The following is a 25,576-nucleotide window of genomic DNA, read 5'->3' as shown; positions in this document are numbered from 1 at the left end:
CATTCAGTGTATGACAGACAGGGATAGCTGAATTGTTAGGACATGCAGCATGGCTGTTTCCCCTGATATTAAACAGCAATTCTATTTCATCCCCACCATTAGCTTGTATTCTCAGTTGCCAGATCTAATTACAATACGTGTGCACAAGCCTAGAGCTGCCTAGAATTAGTTTTTTTTTTTTTTTTTTGTTCTAAAGAGGGTTAATACATATCATTTCAAGGTCAGACCCCAGCCATCCTCTGTAAGACTCCACTTCCATCCTTAGGAGAGTTAGAAAACTCACTCTGGGCACAGAGAGACACATGTGAGAACTACTGGACAGAGGAGAGGGAGGTGGTTTGCTTCTATTTGCTCATTCACAATTAATGCACTTCCTTAGTTTAGTTCCACACAAATAATTTAGATGTTTGTGGAAAGTGACTTTTCCCACGTTAAAGCTGAGGAGGAAACACCTTTTCCTCACTCCTTCGGTTTCTTAAGAGAAGTTTTTCGTTTCTAAAATAGTTCAAATACTTTTCATCTAATGTAACAATTAGTTCAAACCCAAAGGTGGGGGGGACCACATGCCATTTACCCCCCCCCAATATTCTAGAAACTCTGAAGGACAGATGCAAGCAGTAGAGAGTGACGTAACCCTTAGATAATGAAACGGATCAACCCAAATGCAAGTGGTCTACATTGTCCAAACAACTTGGCTTACCCATTTGAAGGGGTTTCTGGGACCACTAGCTGTGCCTCCCTTCCCTTTGCTTTCTGACCACCATGAGGCAAACAGCTTTGTTTTGTCCTACCACACACACACTGGCTATGGACACTGCCTTGCCTTGCTCAGCATGTGTTCATAGGGTGAAAGCATGAGTCACAGTCAGTCTTTCCTCTTCTTTTCAATATATTAAAAAGTGGGGGAAGGGCATGTGTGTGCAGGCCTGGGGCACCTGCTCTAGAACTCTCCACAGCAGGAGCATTACAGGCATCTGGATTGCTGGGGACTTGACCCCAGATCCTCATGTTTGTGCAGCAAGTTCGCTTACCTGCTAGTTAAAGTGACAGACACTTGACAGCCTTGATCATAATAGGCATGGTAGACAGCAAGAGCACCAGAGGCAAAGTACTTTCTACACAATGTAAGAAGTTCTCTCAAATCTACTGAGAAGGAACAGAGAGCTCAGGGCTGGTGACTCCCCATCTGGGATCTTGAGAGCACACACACACACACACACACACAACACACACACACACACACACACACACACCAAGGAACAGAGAGCTCGGGGCTGGTGACTCCCCATCTGGGATCTTGAGAGCACACAACACACACACACACACACACACACACCACACACACACACACACACCAAGGAACAGAGAGCTCGGGGCTGGTGACTCCCCATCTGGGATCTTGAGAGCACACACACACACACACACACACACACACACACACACACACACACACACACACACACACACACACACACCCACCCCTGATCCAGGAATCTGCTGAGAGCAACTCTGGCTGCAAGTGGGTGGTACAGAAAGGGAAACCTTCCCTAAGAAATAAGTCTAAAGCCTCCAGGGTCAACAGTGGGAGATGATGGAAGTCCAATGCACCCCATATCTCAGCACAGGGACTCGCAGAGTTGGACACCTTTCATTGAGTATCACAAACAGGACACAAGGAACACACAGACCCACAAAGCAGTGCAGCAGAAACCAAACCTAGGGACCACGATGCTGTTCCTCAGCACTGCTAAGCTCTGAGGGAGGGGCCAGTATCTCATGTGCCACTTCCTTGACAGAAGGCTCCTCTTAACTCCACAGTACCCAATTAGTCTTTTGTCCAACAGTCACACTTGCCCACCAAGCAGTATGTGCAAAGGTTTGGGGCTTGAAACTAGCTGAACCCAAGGCGCTGTCTCCATCCTCCTTCTGTCTTTGACAGGTCAAATCACTGGGAACAATTATGCTTAGAACTGGTGCCTATAGAGCTGGGAGGAACATGCTTTCCACTTTCAGTGGGTGTAAGGTTAATGATGCAATATTCTTGGGGTCTTTCTAGGACTTTAAATATAAGACAGGAGCAGGAGAACCTTCGGATTGAAACATTTGTCAGCTAGGGATCCTGGGAAAGCCACACACAGTCTAGGAGGAGGGAGCCCTGGATATAGACTCCAAAGGTTCCCCAGCTGCACACAGGCATTGAGAAGCTCTCTGGCCAAGATAAAGAAAAGAAGGAAGGACTTCAAATTCTTTGTCTATGAACTCATGGCCAAGATAATATGATATGGGTCTATAGCCTTCAGCTTCCACGTCTTGCCAGAAGTCTGAGTCTGAATTTGAAAATTTTCCCTGAGAGCTTCATAAAAGAAGGTTTATATTCAGAATCTGTTTTTAAAGTTGTCATGAATTAATTCTAGCTGTGTGTCAAGAGCTGGTTCTAAGTTCTTTACTCGATCTAATCATTAGCTATCCAGGAAGGACTACTACCATTTCATGGATAAACTGAGGCACAAAAAGGTTAGCTGACCTTCCTATAACCCAGAACCATGATTACTGTGCAGGTGATAAGGTTCTTCTCATTACCCACTAGCACCACATATCTCTAGATAGGGCAAGACAGCCTTTGTAGCAGTGTCTTAATGCTGCAATATGATCCCAGTATAGAACTCATGATCTCTCTTAGAAATCACAGCTGAGGATTTGGAAAGGGGAAAGACAAGGAAACAGGCATTCAAGCTTAGGCATGTTGTCATCTTCAGCATACCTAGTTGATTTTTCTAACACAAAGACAGGGGCTGCTTCTGAGGCCACAGGCAGGCACAGGAGAAAGCACATGGTCTTGTCTCCTCCAGCTTCACAGTATGCCAACTGGCCCAAGACTATATAACTGGAGGAGCATTACAAGAATTGCTTCCTTAGCTCTCCTGTCCTCTTGACCCGGCTGCCTTCCCACGAGGCAAAGTGATTCCTACTTATGAGCAGAGTGGTTCCTAGTTATGTACTGTAGGGGAGACCAGGTGACTTTTCCCTTCTCTGTGTCCAGATGAGGGAATCTGTTCTTCAGCTGCAAAATGCCCTCCACTGGCCCAGGTGGCCTAACCTGGGGACAGGGAGATAGTACCTCACCTCAGATATTAAAGGAGAACATGCCTCAGTCATATAAACATGCTAAGATGTTTTGTTTTTTTATTTCTCTAATTCTTAATTCTTTTGGTTTGATTTTGCTTGAGACAAGAGGTTCGCTATGTAGCCCGGGTTGGCCTCAAACTCTTAACCCCAGACTCTCCAGGACCACAGTGCTGACTGTCTTCTTTTCACCACCCTCTCTGTTTTTGAGGAAGGGTCTTGGCCGGAATTCAGAGTTCTGCTTTCCTAGTGCTGGAATAAAGGCGTCCTCCACCATGCCTGGATCAACCATGCCTAGCTTTCTAACCCCTGGTTTTTCACGTGCAGCAGGTTCAGAAGTGGTCAGAAAAAAACAGGCAGTGTCATCGAGGAAGCAAGTCTTCCAACAGAAGTTTCTACAATATTCTAATACAATAAATATTTGAAAGCATTAAAAGAACAACTGTAGACCATAATTTCATAAACAGCTTATAATTTCCTTTTAAGATTATTATTTCTCTATTAGTGAATTCAATTATTATTCCATCAATATACTACATGTAATACTGACAGACTATCAATTATTAGTTAGGACATAAAGGTTGATAGAGCTTATAACCTATCAGAGGAAAACATATAAACATACCTTATCTAAACCATAGAAGGGTTTCAGGGAAACTGCTCATTTCACTCTACTAATCACATAGAACAATCAGGAGATCAGGACCACCATGGGGACCCTTGACCTTTCCCTGCTATGTATAACAGTCAGGAGATCAGACTCACTATGGGGCCCTTAAACTTTCCCCATTTTCTGTGTTCCCCTCCACAGTGTAAATTAGGTTTGTGCAGCACATTTTTAAAGGAAAATGTGCCCTTTACATTTCTCCCTTGCCTAACTGTTGAGTGGGAAAAAGTTTCTCTCATGTCTCCTTCCCCACACTGATTTTGCCACTTCCCACTGTCATACTGAACTGACAGGGCTCAGCACCCAGCAACTTAGACACTCTCCCTGAGGCTCCAGCACCTGTCCCTGGCAGGCATGAGGCTTGACAACATGCACCAGTAGCTAAGGCTGAGCCAATTCTAAAAGGCTAAGAAGTCCTGGCCAGAGGTGTATTACAAGTGGCACATCCTGAGAAAGCCTCTTCATCACACAGTCCAGCAACACGATCACTGATGGAGAGTTATCCCTCACCCACACACAAAATAGAAAATTACAAAAGACAACAGGTATTAATAATGGTGACCTTTTCCATACTTGTGGTTGTGCTTTGTAATATCTTTTTTGATAACACATATTAATTATTATTAACAGTGGTATTCAGTGTGATATCACACACACCAAACATTGCTCAAATCTACCCTCTCTCAGTTCCACCCTCCACTTTTCATGTCTCTAGCATGTTTCACATGTTTCCATACAAATTCATAATTTTTACAATCACAGCATATCTTTAAAACATACTCTCTTTAGACAATAGGGTGTTACCATGCACAAATATGTACATACATACACACACACACACAGTACAACCATGTGCTACAAATTCCTATTAATTGCAACTTCTCTAAGTTTCCCATATTACCTTATAATTGCATTTTAGACAATTACTATTTTACAGTGGTTCCAAAAATTTAAGTTTGTTTTAGCCTTTCAGATAAATGGTGGATACTGGGATAACACATGCTTCGAAAATGGTTTTGATGAAATAAATCAATATACCATTCTCCACATGTGAGCAGCCTCAATCCAAGAAGGTACTGAAGAAAAAAATATTTAATGTGTTTCATGGGGCAAAACCCCTAGACAAAGAGCTACAGACAATTAATGACTGCTGAGAGGGAGAACTGGTCTTCCCCAGGGATGAGTTCCCTAAATGGTTACACCAGGTAGTCAGTTCTGAAAACATACATACAAGCAAAACTAAACAGGCTAAGCATGTTGTATGTTTATATGTATATCTATAGGTTTATAACTATAATAACTAGAGAAGAAGGGACCATAGATTTGAAAGGGGCTGGAAGGAGGATAGGAAGAGGCAATAATGTATTCATATTTTAATTATTAAGAAATAATAAATAAATTGTGCTCATTAATTTTTTGTCAACTTGACACAACTTGGGGTTATCTGGGGAAAGGGAACTTCCAGTGAGAAAATTTCTCCATCAGACTGGCAGATAGGCAAGTCTGTCAGCTGTCTTTGATTAATAATTAATATTGGAGGGTTCAACTCACCGGGGGCAATGCCACACCTCTGAGTAGGTGGTCCTGGATGGCATTAAAACAAACAAAAACAAAACAAAAATAGGCCAAGCAAGTCATGAGAAGTAAGCCAGTAAGCAGCACCTCTCCAAGACCTCTGCTCAGCTCCTGCCTCCACGTTCCTGCCTTAGTTTCCCCTCAGTGGATTCAGGATACATCAGCCAAATAAATCCTTTTTCTTCCCAAGTTGCTTTTGGCAATGGTGTTTATAGCAGCAGTAGAAACCAAACTAAGACATAAACAAGGAAAGTGTCGCCTTCTTGTGAGCTAACACAAAATTCACACACTCAACCCACCACAAAGCTACATCACAAGAACACACAGTCAACCTCGGGTATTACACATTTGTCAAACATTTCCATGCGGACCTCCTAGTTGCAGTCTGGAAGAAGCTCTAATATCCTGCTAAGCTGACAATTCAATTGGTCAAATCCTTTTTCCACTGTGGAGCTTTAAACTGTCTCTATTTTGTTACCATAATAAAAAATGATGCAAAAAAATTTATTGGCATTTTTCTTTCCTGTGTCATGAAAAATTCAATACAGAGGAAAATCATTATGACATTTAAAACATTTGGGGAAAAATTTAAATCCTGTTCAGTTGTCATTTGCAATCCTAGCTCTAATCTTGACCTCCAACCAAGTAATTTAAACTCTAAGTCCTTCCAACAATTTCTAAAATAAGAATACTATCACCTGCTGTGGTGGTAAGTCTGCTAAAGGTCAGCACCGTTGGTGTGGTGAAAAGGTGAAGTCTTGCCACCCTGGAAGGAGTGACTGGTAGATGTGCTATTTGGGGATCTCAGCTCAAATTCCCATTGACTCACCTATCTATTTAAAACTCTGGGGCCCTTCAATGTACTACACAGCGAGTTGATAGGGACATTCTAAAAAAGAAAAAATGGGCCTTGTCTGGGAGAGTACCATGGAAGAGCAGGAGGGAGAGAATTAACAGCAGGGTGTGGACCCAATGCCAAAGAGAGCAGCCACAGGGCTGACCTGGGGAAGTTTGAGAGGAACTTACATTTGAACTGGGTCTTGAAACTATGGAATTAGGATACTTAGAACAGGGTAAAACCTCATGAGAAGAAGCTGGTAGAAAATGATAGTGTGCTCTGGGAAAGATGAGAAACTCCGAGGAGAGAGGCAAGAGCCTGCTCCAAGGATTGAGAGGAAGAGGCAGGAGCTTCAAGGATGGAGAGGGCCACTGGGCCTTGGTGTGCTCCTAGCACCATATACATGGGGTGTGGTGCACACATGATTCGAATGTTCCAGAGGTAAAGGTAGAATAAGAGGTTCAAGGCCATCTCTGGCTATATAAGGAGTTTCAAAGCTAGCCTGTTCTACATAAAACCCTGTATAAACAAATAAAAAAGTAGGGAGCATTGAGCTAGATCAATACTTGGAAACTAAGCTTGATTCCCCCAAATCCATATAGTGCGAGGAGAGAACACCTTAATGAAGTTGTCCTCTGATCACCGCCGTGGCGTACATACACCCCCATCCTAACCCACACCACACAAAATATCTCAGTTTTTTAAAGGGAAGGCAAGCTATATGAAGACACTTCTTCAAAACTGATACACAAATTTCAATCTTCGATTTAGTCATTATGGAAATGCAAATCAAAGGACTTCACACCAATTAGGATGGCTGTTTTTAAAAGAAACCAGATGACAGATAAGAAGTGTTGGCAAAGTTGATGAAGAACATTGCTGGTACCACTGTAATATGACGTGAACACTTTTAAGTTTTGACAATTCCTGAAAATATATGACTTAACAAAATTGCACTTTTAGGTACACATCTGTGTTGGTTAGTGATTTTGTTTTTTTCTTGTTTGTTTTTGTCAACTTGACATAAGCTAAGCTGTCTGGGAAGAGAGAGCCTCAATTAAGAAGGTGCCATAATCAGAGTAGCAAGTAGGCATGTCTGTAGGAGAATTTGCTTGATGAATGATTGATGTGGGAAAACCCACTCTAATTGGTGCTGCACCTGGACTGGTCCTGGGTGTGTAGAAAGGCAAGCTGTACAAGCCATGGAGAACAAGCCTGTAACTGCAACACTCTTCCATGGTCTCTGCTTCAGTTCCTGCCTCTAGTTTCCTGCTTTGTTTTCTGGCCCTGACTTCCCTTCATGACAGACTGTAAGCTGTAAGATGAAATAAACCCTTTCCTCTACAAGTTGCTTTTGGTCAGTGCTTATCACAGTAGTAGAAAGCAAGCTAAGATCAAAAAGAACAAAAACGATATTTCCACACCCATTTACAAACAAATACCTACAGCAACAATGTTCATAACAGCCAAAAATCAACTCAAATGTCTTATGGATTGATGAAGTTACACAGTGTGATGTTGCCCAAAAACACATACTATTTGGTAGCTTAAAGGAAAAAAAGGATGCACAGTGGATGAAACTTAGGAAGTGTTAAGGGACAGGTGCCAATCACAAAAGATGACATTTCCTTTATGTGAAGTGTGCAGAACAGACAAATCCAGAGGTAAGACATGGGTAGTACCTCTGTTAGGTCTCAGACAGTCCATATATCCAGAAATAAGTTCAAGCTGGACTGACTACACAAGTATTGCTGGTAGTTAAGAGAAAAGCCAGCATTCTTCAGGAATTTATGAACCAGGTTCCCAGTCCCCCAAAGGAGTCATTTCCCTTGACTCTGGCAGAAGGGATATACATCTTTCTATTGACATATACCTGTGATGGCTATGAGCATATCAAAGTCCATACTAGCTTCCAGGCTCCCTCAGTTCCTATTCACAAGTACCTGTCAGACATATGCCTCCACTATTCTCTATCTCTACTATTCTCTCTCTCTCTCTCTCTCTCTCTCTCTCTCTCTCTCTCTCTCTCTCTCTCTCTCTCTCTCTGTGTGTGTGTGTCTCTATTATTTTTTATCTCTCTCTATCTCCACTATTATCTTCCGTGTTCTTGCTTATCTTGCAGATAACCCTAGTCATATCCAGTCTGCTTTCTTTTCTCTCTGCTCTGGACTCTTCCAGAAGTTTCTGGATGTTCTTTTATTCACAGTAAAAGCCCCCCTAATAATGGAGCAGCCATTTGGGCAACTTCTTTCCTGCACCCCTACATACAGCTACCAGTGCCTAAAGCAAGAAAAACATTTCAAGATCAGAGAGTGATGGCACCTCTGTGACTACACTAAACATACCAAATTATTGTCTTTCCATGGGTAGATTTTACAGTGTCGCTAATATACCAGTAAGACTATTAAAATAAAGAAAAGGAACAAAAGAAAAATGGCAGAAAGTCAAGAACAGGTTCAAATTCCACTTTCCCCAATGTGTAGGGTTAAAGAGTTTTAGGTTTGGGCTATTTTGAGTTGAGATATTTGCATATTCATAATGAGATGCATCAGTGAAGGAACCTAAGTTTAAACATGACATTTACTTATGCTTTATGTATATATTATATAACACAGCTCATACAATATTTTTCGTGAGTATGTAAACTGACTGTAAACAATTATGTGAGATCATGTATGAAATTTACCACTGGAGATATCATGTCCACACTCAAATGGTGTGGGATTTTTGAATGCTTTATATTTTATATTTTTGTATTAGGGATGCTCAACCTGTATCTGCTAGAGCAAAGACAAAGATCAAGAGAAGCCAAGTCACTATCACCAAGGCAGGCCACAGGGCAGAGGGTACCAGAAACCCACCCAGGTAGGACAGCCACAGACCACAGAGCTACCTGACACTGCAGACCTCACCACAGCCCCCTGGTGAGATGAAAGGAACCTCTCCTAGAAATCTGGGTCAAACCTCAATGCTTTCATGGAGCATGGAGCAACGCTCAGAGTGGTGATTACAACTGACTACATTATGTGAGTGTGTGTGCATGTGTGTGTTGTATGTGTACTGTAGGAGAATGTGTCTAGGTATGGATATGCACACTGATGTATATAGAACCCAGAGGTTGATGCCAGATGTCCTGCATCACTTCATCTTTCAATGGGGGTGGGAGGAACTCACAAAACCTGGAGCTAGGACAGTGGTATGCAAGCCCCAGTGATACCTCTGTCACTATCCCCATAACAAAATGGTCAAAAGCACATGGACATGCATGGTTGTCTGTGTGGGTAATGCGGGTTTGGGCTCAGGCCCTGTGCTTGCACAGCAAATGCTCTTAGCCACTGTGCCATGCCCCCAACTCACGACATGTCTGCTCTAAAGGGAAAGAACGCAGTTCTACTACATTCTCATGAAGACGCTGAGCCAGGACAGGAAGGAAGGACAGGCATCTTAGAAAATCTCTGAGTTGAAAGAGGTCGAAATGAGGGCAACCTAGAGAAGAGATGAGGGGAGGGGAGGCTTGAGGAAACTGCAGGAGCAAAGGACATGTGGCGGGAGAAATGGCATACATAAGCACCAGATAAGGCTAGCACAACGTGAGAGGAAGAAGGTGGTGTGCAAGGCAACCTAAGACCCAGAAGTCAAGGCTGGAGGCTGCATCTCAGGAGCACAGTACTGGCCTTACACACACAGGGTGAGGACTGCTCTTTAAACTGAGGACAAGCTATAAGTTTGAACACCTAAAGGTGTACAATGAAAAGTTTGAAGCAGGTGACAGATGTGCCCAATTTGTAGTTTGGGAAAGAGAGAGCTAAGTACTAAAGTAGTGACCAGCTGTATAAACTGCTAATAAAATGTGCATGGGAAGAATTTTCAATTGTATAGAATTGCTAAAATAAAAAAGTGTCACCTGCAAGGTGTTGTGGTGCATGCCCTTCATCCTAACACTCAGGAGCCAGAGGCAGGCAAATCTCTAGGAGTTTGAAGTCAGGCAGGTCTGTCTACATAGCAAGTTCCAGGCTACCCAGTATATAGTAAGCTCCTGTCTCAAAAAACCAAACCAAAACAAAACCAAGTGCCCCCCCCCCCAACCATAACCAGATAGGACAAGAAGCAGAGAGAGGAAACGGATGGTAAACATATTTGGAGGCTTGTCACTGCTGGTGGCTCTAGTGGTTCTTTCTGTCTTCCTGAAAAGCAGTCAGGAAGATTTAACAAGCCCTGTAAAACCGCTCGTGGTCTGTGACTATAGCCTCATTGTGAAATCATACCCCAAGGAAATGGACAAGCAAAAAGGAAAATAAGGAAACATGAGCGCGTGGCTCAATGGTTAATAATAAACACAGAACCATTTTACAGAGTAGCAATAGGGCTAGAACTGTGGAGTAGTAGCTCTAGGTTGTTAAGTATGTAGGACTGGCTACAGCTCAGAGGAAGAGCATTTGATTAGCATAAATGAGACCCTGCCATCTTCAGGTACACACAGAGAGAGGGGGGGGGGAGGGAGGGAAAGGAAGAAGGGGAGGGGGAGGGGAGAGGGAGGGAGGAGAGGAGAGGGAGAGGGAGACGGAGACAGAGAGGGAGAGGGCACAGATTTCATTAATTGACACTTTGAATCTATTATTTCCATATTTCAAGACTTCTAAATAGAGTCAAACCCTAATTCGACCATGATAAACAGAACAGGTTTTGCATAGTCTACAAGTTAGTTCAAAGTAGCTCTGTTAAAATGACCTGTGTCTGTGAAAGCTGAATACTTTGGACCTGCGGAAGCAGAAAGTATGTGTTCGGCAGTTGCTCTGCAGACCCTTCTGTAGAGACTCTGCGAGTGCCCACTCCAGATACCTGTAGGAAAGCAAGAGAAGCATGCCTCTGTCAGTGTCAGAACGCCTGTCTGCATGCACCTGCTGACCCACACGACTATCCTCATCTACAGAAAACTGCATGTTCCTCATGATGCAAAACTCCTCACAGGGACACCTCTTCTGATGTGAGGCCAATATGTTTAATGGAATCTGGTGAGAATTAAACACATATAACCAAATCAGATGCTTAAATTCCCCAGCACCACATCTTCAACACGCTCCAGGTACCACATTTGGGTTAAGATCCCTGTTCTGTGAACACCAGCAAAATGATCTTTCATATGCCCTTTCCAGTACTTTGATTTGAGAAGTGGTATGAATGCACAGATCCCCAGGAATGGACTGCTGCACACATGGCAGCATCTCTTGACCAGAAATACTGCTGAGCAAGAGGAAGTAGGCAGTGTCAGAGTGGAACTTAGCACACCCCTCTACCTGTCTGAGGGAGAAGAGCCTGCTAAGTTTTATTCTAGAAAAATGTATGGTCGATAGTATTCTAACACACTTCAAAGACCCAGGGTTTATCAGGCTGCAGGGAAGGTTCTATGGCACACAAAGTAGAAGGGTGGAAGTTGATAGATTTAGCATCACTCTAGGTTATAGTTTAATGATGTGAGACTGTAGGAAATCTCTTCAAGAGTCCTTTAAAAAATAATCATGTTCTCTAAATCAACAGGCAAATTATGTGGCAAAAAGAAAAGTTACTTACATGATAGGAAAGGACTCCATGTGTAGAGGTATTAATAAATAAAGAACTTTCAATGGTTCCTTCTTCAGTAGGTAAGAAAATAATTCTGAAGGACGTTCTCCCCATTGCTGGGATTACCTGAAAGGAAAGTACCTAGTTAGCCGTCTGAAAGAGTGTTCACAAACTTTTCTTTTGACTACTTCTGCAAACAGTTCCTTGCATATCCTGTACCTTTATCAGCATCACAAAGCCCTGAGCCTCTCCAAACTGATCACCTCCAGCACTCTAAGGGCAGACAGCCAACTCATGGCAAGTAACTGCCCAGTGTTCTCACTCTAGAGTGAGCCTCACCTTTCTACTCTCTCCTCCTCACACTCACATGTTCACCTGGCTTTAGCCAACACAGTGCTGTTTCTATTTATGTATAGAGGATGATGTACACATGTGTAGATTTATTATTAAATATGTTGACCTATAACTAAAACCCAGGGACAGTGTTTATCCACAGAAACCAAAGCAACCCTGAACTAAATGTGAAAGGGCTTCTCTGTTAACATTTCCTTGGTCTCAGTAGTTTGTGAACATTATAACATCAAGCAGATCTACTAATCAAAAGAAGCAAAAGCTTAAAGAGGTTCAAGGTCACTGGAAAACTACAGGAGACTAAGGTCTGCAGTTCTGCCGAGATAAGAGTTAACTACAGAAGCACTGCTCACAAGGAGTCCTGGCTTTGTGAGAAGGTCTGAGGTGGTACAACTATAAACCCAGCACTAGTTACTGAAGTTTCAGCATCCATGGTAATCTTAAGATCAATAATGGAAACTTTCTCTACCCATGATAAAGCCATGCTAAATATACATACATTATGACAGTTTCTTTAAACATGTTTCCCCATTAGGTATCCAGAGGCACAAAAACTATAAATGAAAATGTATACATTAAGGAAACAAAAAAGCTAGAAAATGAAAACATGGGTACCAGGAAAAGTGGATATCAACACTCACCCTGCAATGGACAGGCGGAACATGAAAATGTCCAGCAGCTGTAAACATTGAGTTCACCACAACCTCACTATCCCTGCTGGGATTGTACACATACAGAAGCTTCGCTGCAGGATGTCCCAGGAACCTGGTTGGGGAAACAGAAAGGCGAGATACTTGTGATTATCAGTACCACTCTATACACTATTTTTTATACTAAAGACCAAGCCCAGGGTGCCATGCATACCACTGAGCTACATTTCTAGCCCATATATTTTTCAGAGCCAAAAGCTTCCACCATCATGTGTTCAGCTGTGTCTGGCTGCAGAAGATCACAGCTGGGTGTGTTGACAGCTGACAGTCCCTCACAGGAGGAGGGGCTGGGGAAATAACTCTTCATAATTGCATGTGACCCTGAAGAGGGGCTAGAGTTTATAGGCTGTGGAGACCTGAAGGAAAGAGGCACCATCTACACAGCCATGGGATGGTGTTACCATCCACATTGGGTAAGGACTTCCCAGTGCAGCTACTCTGGGGTTACCCATGCTCTTGTCACTAAGCCCTCATCCATGGTCTGTAAGTAAGCCCAACAAACCATTGGTTCCCCTTGGTGAAATCAAGCTTTGGTTTGTCATTGGGACCTTAGCAGGATGGGTATAGGCATTGCATAGCTCCCCTCTACAGGGAAAAATTTCTCACAACAGAACAATTATCAAATTTTGTTGGAAATAAAACATTTAAGACATAGCAGTTTTTAAAACCAGGGGGAAAAAAAACCTTTATTTTTCTAAGCCTACTGACAATCTATACTAGCACTCCATTTGTTTCTGTGTTGTAAGGAATCAGCACGTCTGAGTTATTAAGTGCTTTCATGTTTGTTTGGCATGTACTAGCACATCTAGGGTTCTCATTCAAATCAAGATATATTTAGATATCAAACTGCATTCACCATTAAAGCTGCTCTAAGCCCACCAAGGAAATACCAGGAGCAAGGCCTTGCCTCCTAAGCTGAAGAAAAGTGTGCACAAAAGGTTGCCGTGGAAATCAAATGGTGGCAGGCATAACAAAGGAATATTAGGGGGATTTTTTCCTTCTCATATGACTACCAAAGATGTATGAAGATGGCAAAAGAACAACAAACCACAGTGTCCAAAGCCTTAGAATCAGCTTACCTGACCACAGAAGTCCGCATCTCTCCTCCAAACAGCCTATTTTAATCTACTCTCAATATTGGGCTAAGCACATTTTCATACTGAACTGTTTGGCAAATACAATTCCGTGATAGTTCAAAGAGGGAAGAAAGAGAAGGACAGGGAGTTTTCATGGAACTCAGCACAGCAGGAGAGTACTCAAGAGGCTGAGGCAGGGGAATCACAAGTTCTAGGCCTGAGGTACAGTCCTGTCTCAAAAGCAAAACAACAAACAAAAACTTGTACAGGCAGAAAGTTTTACACAATCAGAAAACTTCCCACCAACCTCCCAGAAATGATCTAATGGAGAAGCCATCGCCCCAAGGCTTTGGCCAGCAGCCTAGCAGGAAGGAGAACCATGCAGCACAGCAGGGGCCTCCAAGCTCACCTGTTTACAATGGGTCTGGGTCATCTAATTCTGACTCCTACTGTCTAGCACTGAATGCACTAGCTCAATTAGGGTGCAGCAGGGCCTGCAAGTCATTCTTTGAGCTACCCAAACCCACAGTTCTTATTAGGGTGGCCCCAAAATAAACCTATTCCAATTTAAACAAAATCCTCATGTGTTATACTTGCATTTCTTTAATTTTGTTCCATTTTAATTTCCTAGTAATACAAATGTGTCATTTATCCTAGAAGGATTGTAAGCTTAAGGACAAGACTACCTACACAGCAAGTCCAGAGCAGCCTGGGTTACTCTGCCTCAAAATGGGGAAAGTCACTTGAGTAAAAGTGATATTCACATTGTTTCTCTCTTGTTCAATGTTTGGACATCTTGTCCCAGCTTTTGTGGATAATTTTCTTAATGCTCATCTAAAAGGAAAATTTTAATGTATTTGGAAGAATATTTTAAATCATAAATAGTATAGAACCTCCACTTATAAACAAAACATACATCAGTGTGATTAAAGCCTTGATTCTTTTAGTGTTTAAATTTTATTTACTTTTCTTCATTTACATGTATGTATATGCATCTGACTGAGCGCATGCCAGAATGGGGTGCATTAAGGGAGGACATCCACAGAGTTCAGACAAGGGTGGCAGATCTCTTGGAGCTGGTGTTAACAAATGGTTGTGAGATGCCCAATATGGGTGCTAGAACTGAACTTGGGTCCTCTGAAAAAGCAGCAAACACTGTTAACTGATAAACTACCACTCAAGCCCCCAAAATAATTCAATTAAAAAAAAATCTTTTACTGCCAGACATTGTGGTACACACCTTTAATCCTAGCACTTGAAAGGCAGAGGCAGACAGCAGACAGATCTCTGAGTTCAAGGCCAACTAATGAACAGATCAAGTTCCAGGACAGCCAGGACTACTCAGAGAAATCCTGTCTTGAAAAAACCCTACTGTAAACATAAGGGTCACCTAATAAACCAGTCAGAGAGCTGGGCTCATATCTGCCTTTCTTGCCATAAATGAGCACAGGCTTCAGTGGCTTTAGTGGAAAAAAAAAAAAAGTCCCAACCAATCAACAAAGCCCTTTAGACTTAGCATTTAAACTTATTCCCCAATGCCTTACATACTATTCACATAGCTGAATACAAGTGTTCTGGTTTCCAAGAACACAGATGTCTGCCTGAGAGCTGCATTAAGGAGAGAGGGAAGTGCCTTTCACAGCAGGGTGGCTGAAGCTATGGTCCCAGCTGAGACAGAAGCCTTCTTACCACAGGCTATTTTTAGTCTACTTTTCAATATTCTATTTTTACATGTGTTAAAAGGGTATGAATTTCCTTTGGTAGTGACAACTGGAAGATAATCTATTAATTTAATATGACAAAAGAATGATGAAAATGTATGAATGATTAGCACTTCCAGTCTTGAAACCAGCAGAATGTTAACCCTTAGAATAAGTTCCCAGGGAACAGAAAGGAGAGAAAGCAGCAACAAGACCCTGATTCTGCATCTGAAATGGAAACCAAACTAGGATAAAGTACGTTGCCTGTTTGAGGCTAATATCAAAATAATAAGGGCAGATTATGGACCAGGAAAGAGGGGGAATCAAGGTATGTTAAAGTAGCCAGTTGGGTAAAAACAGTGATTTTTTTTAAAAAATGTAGTATAAATGAGACTAAAGTTTGGTCTTGAGATCCTTTTTCTTTTTCTTTTTTTAACTTTAAGAAAATGACAGCCTGCATATTACTGCCATGAAAAAATGAGCATCATGAGTGATAGTTTGGCCCTCCCTTGTTGTGGGTGACCCTTGGCAAACTGCACTACTCAGCAACAAATGTGTAAACTTCTCAAGCACAAAAACATCTGAAAATGAGATATGTATGCTCAGATAATGCCTGCCTACGTTACCCTTGCAGGACTCACCCCAAACTCAAATGATGAAGGCTGGTGTATTGCACACCTGTAATTCCAGCATTATAGAGACAGAGCCTAGAGATTTGCCACAAGATTGAGGCCAGCCTGGTCCACTTGAGGTCCAGGCCATCTTGGGCAACATAGTGAGACCCTGTCTAAAACAAAATAAAATAACAAAACTACACAAATCAAATGACATAAAACACAATTACATAACAAAAACTATAAAGAACTATATAATTTAACTCAATCTTCTGAAGGTATTTCAAGTCTAAAAATCGGTAATCCTTTCAAATCAAAGTCTTTATATACCATTCAATATGGTTCTTAGATGACAGAATCAGCCATTGATGCATGTGGCTAATTAAGAGAAATGTAGCACACATATATACACACTCGCTGATGATAGACTATTTTGACTTGTATTGATTCTTTGATGATTTCACATCATGCTTAGCTATAGAATTTCTTAAATATGCTTTAAATACATTTTATGTATATGAGTGTTTGCCTGTATGTATGGATGTGTACCATATGTGTGCCTGGCCAGAAGGGAGTAGAGTCTGATCCCCTGGAGCTAGCATTATAGACAGTTTTGAGTTGTCATCTGAGTGCTAGAAACTGAACCCAAGTCCTCTGAAAAAGTAGCAAGTGCTCTGAACCACTGAGCTATCTCTCCTGCACTAGATTATAGAATTTTATGTTCTGATAGAGTAAATGACAGCCAGTATCCTATAAATTGGAGTTTTCTTCTACTTTAGCTACATTCACCACAATCCATTTCATCATACCAACCAATCTATAGTCTCTAAAGTAGCCCTACAAACACAAAGACACACACACACACACACACACACACACACACACACACACACACACACACACACACAATTTCCTTAAGGAAAAAAAAAAAAACTTTGTATAAACTACTCTCTCAGATTTGAAGTCAGTGAGATTGTAAGTCATCTTATTTATATTATCAGTTGAATGATTACAAATTCTGCTTTTTTGTTTTGTTTGTTCATCCTTTCCTATTATCTAAAAGTAATATAGGAATTCAATACAAAATACTCTGATCATGGTAATACAAGCCTTTAATCCCAGCACTGAGGAGGCAGAGACAGAGCTCTGTAACTTTCAAGCCAGCAGGGTTACAGTGTAAGACCTTGTCATTAATTAAATAATTAGTAATTAAATCAGATACCTAGAGTCTTGTAAAGTCAGCAAAATACCTGAACAATTTTATGTTTTCCTCCTTTTAGAAAAATTTCCTTTAAAAAGCTCAACAAGACATTTCACTTCCAAGTCAGCCCTTCCCTATTGTTCTAACCTTCAGAAACTTAGAAGGAAATGACAAAAAAATAGAAGATGAATGCACAAAGCCACCCCAGACCCCACTGGCCATGGTGTTCATTCATCACGGTGTGACTCCACCCAGCTTTGCTTGAACTCACAAAAGCTCTTCCTAGAGGGTGAGGAACAGGCCCTGTGAACCTAAGCAGAGCTTCGAGGAGGCTAATTTGAAGGTGTATATTTTAATGCCACTTTCCTTTGCAAACAAGGAACTTAGTAACAGTTTTTACGTTTTGAACTGCATCACAGACAAGAGTAACTTCAGATAGAGTACAACTTCCAGGCTGAAATCACAGCAGAAAAGGGAAACAACTGCATCTGACCTAAAAGAATTCAAAAACCATCAGTACTCGATTTTCCAATTATAAAATACCCCAACTTGTTCCAGAAGCACAAAGGCTTAACGCTGACTTCTTACTGAAGCCTTGCCACCAAACAGTATAAAGCATATCATTCAATAACTAGGGGGTGGGGCTGATGGTACAGCTCAGTAGTAAAGCATATGCTTTACAGTCAAGATCCTAACTTCAATTCCTAATACTACAAAACAAACTACAACATATTAGGAAAGGACTTAAAATAATTTTTACTCTCTCCTTTTCATGAATATACTCCTTTAACAAGTCTTAGGATAAATATCCTTCCATACTAGTTAATATGCTTCAAATATAACACTATCTACATACCATCACAGAAAAGATACACTGAGAATAGGAGCTAGAGAGGGCTCAGTGGTTATCAGATCACATTGCTCTTACAGAGGATTGGAGCTCAGTTCCCAGCATCCACACTGGGCAACTCACAACTGCCTGCAACTCCAGCTCCAGGGGACGCAGTGCCCTCTTCTGGCCTCTGCAGGCATCTGCACTTGCATTGTACAGAACCACACCACCCCAACACATACATATACAATTAAAAATAAAAAAATCTGAAAAGGTATGCTGGATATAAATACAAATACAATGAATTATAATAAAAAGATACTTACTGTATTCCAAAATCTAGAACTGATGGCTGAAAATGTAAGCCTTTTCCAATAAACAGTTTCTCTGAGAAGCTAAAAGACAAGAAAAACAGAGAGACATTAATTGCTATAATTTTAAAATTTAGATGTTACAGTCACGTATGTAGGTCGTTGACTTTAAATTCAAGAGAAATAGTTTTACCCCCTTACAGATAAATTTGAACTAGAGCTGCAAAAATTTTTGACATTCTTAGTTCACAGTTAATATAATGTTTATCAAGTGTACAGATATTGTCACCATGACGACGACTTAAATGGGGGGCCACTTAATGATTAGTAGTTAAGGGGCCTATCTTCATACACCCAGTATAAAGAAAAGCATCTAATGTAAGGTAGGATTAAGGAAACTTTAGTACCTAAATTTGTTAGATTAAGGGTCAATAGGGAAAGGTCAGTGTGTCATAGCCAGCCGAACCCCTGAAGGCAGGCATAATCTCCAACCAAGTCTGAATTTTATTCGCTTCTTTTTATTTTGAGACGAAGACTCACTCTGTAGCCCAGGAGTCTGGGAACTTACTATGCAGCTCAGGCTTATCTCAAACTCATGGAAATCTGTTGTCTCAGCTCCTGAGTGCTGGGATTATAGATATGAACTATCATTCATGGTATATATTTTTAAGATTAAGAATCACATAAAATCTCACATGTTAACATTTTTAGCACTTTTTGCTCAATATTGATCTCATTTCCCTTTAAAGGTTACAGGGCTGGAGAGATGGCTCAGAAGTTAAGGGCACTTGCTGCTCTTACAGAGGACTCAGGTTCAATTCCCAACACATACACAGTGACTCACAGCCATCTTTAACTCCAGTTCCAAGGGATCTGAATGTCCTTTTGACTGACTTTGGGCCCCAGGTACACATCCGTTACACATATATGCATACATACAAGCAAAATACTTACACGTAAAATAAAATATTTTGAAGAAAATATTTTGCAAAGTGATCAATTCAGTAGAAAAACATACCAAACACATTTAAATAAAAAATATAATTAGGATATAACAAAATATATAAACATCTAGATAGATTAATTAGATAGACAGGTGACAATTTGAAAGTTACATAACCCAGGGATGTTTAACTGGGGAAGCTCCATAAGTGAGCATGCTTTATTTAGAGACTCAGAATAGCTTTCTGTAACAAAATCTTACCAGTTTTTTCCTCCCCCTAAAAAGCCCCCAGGAAGCTGGTCCAGCCTCTGTCACCTGGACTTTAAGTCTTCCAGCTAGTAAGTTCTGTAACCTTTAGAAGATCTTTCCTGAAAGCACAATCTATGGAAGGGTCGGAGACCCAGCCCTACAGTCCTCTCACAATTTCAGCTGCCGTCTTTCCTTCTGTGCCTCTGCATCCCTCAAATGACCTTTCTCTGAAAATGTCCATTCTTGGTTAGAGCTTCCTGGGTCTCCATCCTACCTCCAAAACATGCTGTGTTAATAATAAAAGAGACACTTCGTTCTCATCTACCCAACTCTCATCGACATTTCCATCGAATAGAAAAGGGCACAGAAGAGGTGTGGAGCTTATTGGACTCCTCCAAACCCCCAAAGCCCAGCAGTAATACTCTGACTTGCTTGTAAAGAAGACACAAGTTGCCTCCAGAACAGAAGTGAAAAACCTCAGGGATGCACCATGAGTACCCACTCTATCCCAAGCTGGCCAGGGCTTAGTACTCCAGGAGAAATACCAACAGCCTCAGAGAGGCTACAGAAATGTGCTGCATTAATTATAAGCAACAACAATTAATAGCAGTCCTTCCTGTCCAGGGCACCGAGAAGTGAGGTGATCATTGGGTTTTGTACACAGTTTCCAAGTGGACAGATGAAGCCTGGAGAATTCCATCAACTTGCCAAGATCACAGAGGTTATCATAAGCCTGGTTCCACACTCATGCCCATTGCTTTCCTGTCCTGGGTGGGTTAGTAGCTTAATTTGTCAGTACCTGCCTTATTTTCTAAAAAGCCAGGGGATAGCAGTACCTAGCTTACAGTTGTTGTGAAGACAAAATGAGAGGGCAAGGCCTTTGCTTCAAGCCTGAACATGGTTTATGTAATAGCCAGAGGATCATGTTACAAAGAGGATGACATTCATCTCACCAAAAAAGCAAGGAAGACAAATGGAGAGGCAACTGGAGCTCAGTGTCCATGCTGGCCTCTGGACTGAGAGGTCCTAATGGAGAGACAGTGACTGTTTATGAATAGAACAAATTAAACACAGACCTGGACTATATCCCATGTAACAGATTTTCAAATTCCACAATCAGAAACTTCACGTACTCAACAAAAAACAGGCAACTGGAGATCAATGTAAAGTAATGGAGCAGAAATACTACAAATTTCTCTATCTTTAAAGGGAAAAACAAAATCTCAACAGTGATTTTTCCTCCCCAAATTAAAAAGATCCTTTTTCCTCATTAGCAGATTTTACCTCATCTGCATTAAAAATTTGGAAAACAAACAAAATTTAGAAAACATATCAAGGCATAAGGAAGTTTAACATTAAGTTAAAATAATAGTTAATAATAATAATAATAATGAAGCCTTTAAGAGACAGTATTCAGCTAGACATTACTCGCACTCATGGTACCAGACAGGAAGGCTGCTGGTTGATATTACAATTCCCTCCCCAAAGCAGGCCCCATAAACTACAATTTCTTTCCTTCACAATAAATCTTTGAAACTAATCCTACCCAACATTGCTCCTAGGCATTCTCAGACAGGTCCTTATTTAGGTCAGAAGACCTTTCTCATCTGATCCTTCCTCAACCTTCCTGCCTGCCTCCCCTTATGAGTTGATTCATGTGGGTCCTCCGTCATACCCTTTATAATAAAAGAGAACAAATGTTTCCCTGACTTCTGTGAGCTGCTCTATCCAATGTATCAAAAACCTAGAGGGTTGTGGGAACCTTCTATATAGTCTGTGGGTCAGAAGCATGGGTGAAATAACTAGGGCTTGTGGCTTGGCACCTCAAGTGGGGAAGAGGCTTGGGGACTGTGGTCTTGGTATGGGCTCTGACACGATAGAAAATGTCAGAACTGAACTAGATTAGAGAACTCCGGCTGGGATCTACTGCAGAACTGATCACTTCTAGCTGGTGGGGAAAGTCCCACACTTCTAGGAGTCACAGAAATCCTTTGTGTTCATTATTGTGGTGCAAAAGTTAAGGGGACAAGGTGGCTGGCTTTCTAGCAGTGGGTAGGTAGCCAGTGGCCACAATTTAGTCACATATGGAGGTCAAAACTTACCCTAAGTACTAAGAACTCAATGCTGTGTTTGAAATGCCAAAGTCATTTCCAAACCAACACCCTCAACGAAATAACGCTTAGAGGCTCTGGTAAATGAACAATGAGCCACCTTCTCACCTCCATTCTTCCACAAGCCAGAATTAACTTTGCACATTTCATCCTTAATAACACAGGCCATTTTCCATGAATGTCAAGTCTCACCTGGCCTCTTTTATTCTAGGCATAAAGCGAACACATGCATCTTGTAAAAGTCGATTATAAACGTAGGCTGTGTATTTTACATTCTTTGCCTGTATCTGTTAAAAGGGAACAAGACCAGAGGAGCTGTTCTGCTTTGGGGACATGAATAGGGATGGACCACCCAGGTAGTAATGCCCCAAAGGGCATGCACCTTATCTATGTACCCCCTATTCCTCACACTCTTAGTCCTTCCCGGAAGACTGTGGTTGAGACTGAATCCGAAACCCTGAGCAAGCTAACAGCATGCTCTACTTTTGATCTACAGCCTCACTGGTTACTTTCAGTCCTTGTTTTAAAAATGCCCACCTTATGCAGAGAGCAGAACCCTTTAAGCAGCCAGCCACAGCTATAAGCTATCCCACAGTTTTAAGGTTTCTTTGTCGAAATGACCCAAATCAAGGCATCCCATACTTTTAAAAAAGGCACATCTGTGTCTAATTGATCCAAGTTCTTTTGTCTTTCTCTTTCCTAAATTTTGACCACATTTTTCTCTATACATATAAGGCCAAATAAAACAAAATTAAAAATAAGCTTGAAAAGGTGGCTAGTGCAGGAGAAAAGACATTTGGTTGAAATGAGACAGTCTGAGTCAGGTGCAGCCGTAGTTAGGATCTCACAGTGCAGGACTCAGTTCCCTCTTCTACAGAATGGGTTGGTTGTGCTGGATGCAGTTGACACTCTTGGAACTATGTGGACAGCTAGAGTCCTTACTTCAAGTTGATTAGGTGCGGATGTCATATGCACCCTATAAAAACAGCTTAGACAAGGAAATGAACATATAACCGGCTGTTAAGAGGGCTTGTCCTCTCTTCAAAGACAATGGTCCACCTTTCCAGAGTGGACAGCCAGGCCAGTGACTCTGACCCCCAACCCTAGCAGCACTGTGGCAGGTGTTCAGTATAAGAAATATGTGCTCCTCAGGCCATAACCCAGTGTGTAAGTGTGCCAACAGGCAAACCATGAGGCTCTCCTACCAAGAAGAATGAGGGCCTTCCTGAAAAAAGAAAAAACACCAAAGGTTTCTTTTTCTTTTTAACCACGAAGAATCCTGGATACCATGTATGCTACCACTCCAGCAGAGTTCAGAGACTGGGGCTGTATGAAATGACACTCAATGAACAGCTACCACAGTTGGACATTGGAAGGAGGCCATATCCAGAAGTGCTGACGTGAGCAAAGATATAAAAATTGAGAAGAGAATGGAAGCAGGGAGAAGGAAGTGAGTAATGACAGAGCAGAGGCAGCCTGGAGCCTCGCTGTGGCTCATAGAAAAGGTTCTGCTGGACCTCCAAGGTGCTGGCCAGGTCCACAGGTCTCAGCCATACTCCAGCAGATAAAGCCATCTCTGCTTTTCTCCTAGAAATCTGTCCATTTCCTTGAGATGGAGACACTAAATGTGAGACACAAAGGGACCACCCATGCAAGGAGAAGCAAGGACAGGCACCTCGCTGACCTCCACACTCCATCAGTGACTCTCAGAGCCTTACCATCTACCAGCTGGCTGCCTTTAATAGAATGTTCCAACACCTAGACAACACAGCAAGTTATTCCAAAATTAAAATTGTAAAAACAAATTAAAGCCAAGGCAACAGCTTTGACCAATGAATAAGAATGAAAAGGAGAAATAAATAAAAGAAATGGTCTATACTCATCTTACAAAGCCTCTGCATCAGAAAGGGGGAACACATTACTCCATGAAAAAAGTAATGTTCGTGTCTACATTCTGTTGTCCAGAGAAGACACTATACATTAAGGATCTACTTACTAGACTGTTCTCATTGCTAACAACAACACACTATGGCAGGACTGCTTTGAGACCTGTGGTCTCTACAAAGGTAAGGATCCCTGCATCAATATCTTTGCATCCCTTCTTCTCAGTGGTATGTACCCCAAGGAGATACCCATTCCCCAATCAAGAAACAAGCATTTCTAGGACTCAGTCCCTGTTCTCAGAGGCCTTAGAGAACTTATTATGTGCAGTATGCAGCTGAGCCACAACTCAAGCCCTGCAGAGATAGACAACACCCAGTTTGGGGCAGGCCTTACTGACTAGCCCACTGCCTATTTCAGAACAAGGCCTCCCTAAAGCTCTCAACACTGACAAAGACTAGAAACTCACAGGATCCAAGAGCAAGGCACTGACTATCAGGGCTTTCACTGAACAGCAAATGGCTTTAGCTGCATCATCTATGGCATAGTTGCCAGCAGAGAATATAGCTCAGTTAGTGTTGCCATACTAACAAGGGCAAAGGAGGCGCCAGGTACCATCCCCAGTACCACAAAAAGTAAATATAAAGTCTCCCCAGAAGTTTACTGATAGGAAAAAACCTGAAGACAAAAGCACTGCTTCAGGAATTCAGTTAGAACTGTCCCTCTTCCTTGGCAGTTAACAGTAACTACAGTGCTTGAAATCATTGGGGTTTTTTCCTCTACATTAAAATCTCACAGTGGGGAACTTCTGGCAGAACATGGTTTTCTCAGTTTCATTCACTGTTGAGAGTGTCAGGCTTCAAGCCTTAATGCACTGAGAAAGAACATCAGAGTGAAAGTCTGTTGAGCAACTTGGGCCTGGTCAAGAGATTGGAGAAAAAAAAAGAAAAAGGCAGGCGTTTGAAGACAGTCCCATGGTACTGATAGCCAGGTCTTCCTAACATGAGAAAAATGTCCTCCACTAACTAATGTGTTCCCCAAATTGCAGATGAAAATTCTCACAGTAAGTCCCACAGAGAGAATTCCTCTGTCAAAGACTCAGTGATTAGCCAGCTACTCTTTTGAGTGGATCCTGGGCTCCTGGCCTCTCCCGGACTTTCAACACCACCCTGGCTGTTCTGTCTTTTCTCCCCTGTATATACATATGCAGAGACTTATGCCCCGGTCACTTAAGCTGTCTGACCTTCCTCGTTTTTTTCAAGCCCTCTACCCCCTCACAGTCCAAGTGTTGACAAATAATGACAGCCACTATGCATGGGTTCTTCTGAGGTACCACATGCTAGTTCAGCACTCTGTCACAGGTTACTGTCAGTGGGAACTTGTCATCTGCTACAGCTAGGATCATCAACCTCCACATGCCCATAGTTAAAGTCTTCGTCCACAGAGTGCTGCTTCTGAGAGGTGCTGGAATCTTTATGTGAAGCCCGGTGGGAGGTTTTTAGTCACTGAGAATATGTCCTTGAAGGCAGTTGTCTTCTGTGGATCAAGACCATGAAGTGGACAGTTTGTTGAATATGTGTACCCCACACTGACATCCAGCACCTCCACCAGAGACATAAAAAGCTATTATCCCACCTGGTCACTGGTGACCCTCTAAGACCACAAGCCAACAGAAACTTATTTAAGTTTTCATTATATCAGGTAACAGGAAGTTGACTAGCATACATTCCAGTTTCATACATGAGGAAATGACTGGAGGGTTTAAACAACTTGCAAAAACTCTCCTGCTCCAGGGTAAGAAGGTAGGAAGGTAGGATGTGAATACACTGGGAACC

General features: G+C 41.9%; 1 protein-coding gene across 4 annotated transcripts in view; it reads right to left on the bottom strand.

Moving 5' to 3' along the window:
* Tmem131l (transmembrane 131 like) overlaps positions 1-25,576 on the bottom strand; it is a 135,086-nt gene that overhangs the window by 48,356 nt on the left and 61,154 nt on the right. For 3 of the 4 annotated variants that reach the window (XM_027392950.2, XM_027392951.2, XM_027392952.2), the window contains exons 4-7: positions 18,573-18,641; positions 12,755-12,878; positions 11,772-11,888; positions 10,932-11,042 (exon numbers count right to left, since the gene is read on the bottom strand). In XM_027392950.2, the coding sequence (XP_027248751.1) occupies positions 10,932-11,042; positions 11,772-11,888; positions 12,755-12,878; positions 18,573-18,641 (421 nt within the window). The remainder of the gene's footprint in view (positions 1-10,931; positions 11,043-11,771; positions 11,889-12,754; positions 12,879-18,572; positions 18,642-25,576) is intronic. The other variant, XM_027392953.2, reaches the window with a different exon arrangement.

Source organism: Cricetulus griseus (assembly GCF_003668045.3).
Source record: "Cricetulus griseus strain 17A/GY chromosome 1 unlocalized genomic scaffold, alternate assembly CriGri-PICRH-1.0 chr1_0, whole genome shotgun sequence".
Lineage (NCBI taxonomy): Eukaryota > Metazoa > Chordata > Mammalia > Rodentia > Cricetidae > Cricetulus > Cricetulus griseus.
This window is presented reverse-complemented; position numbering and strand designations above follow the sequence as displayed.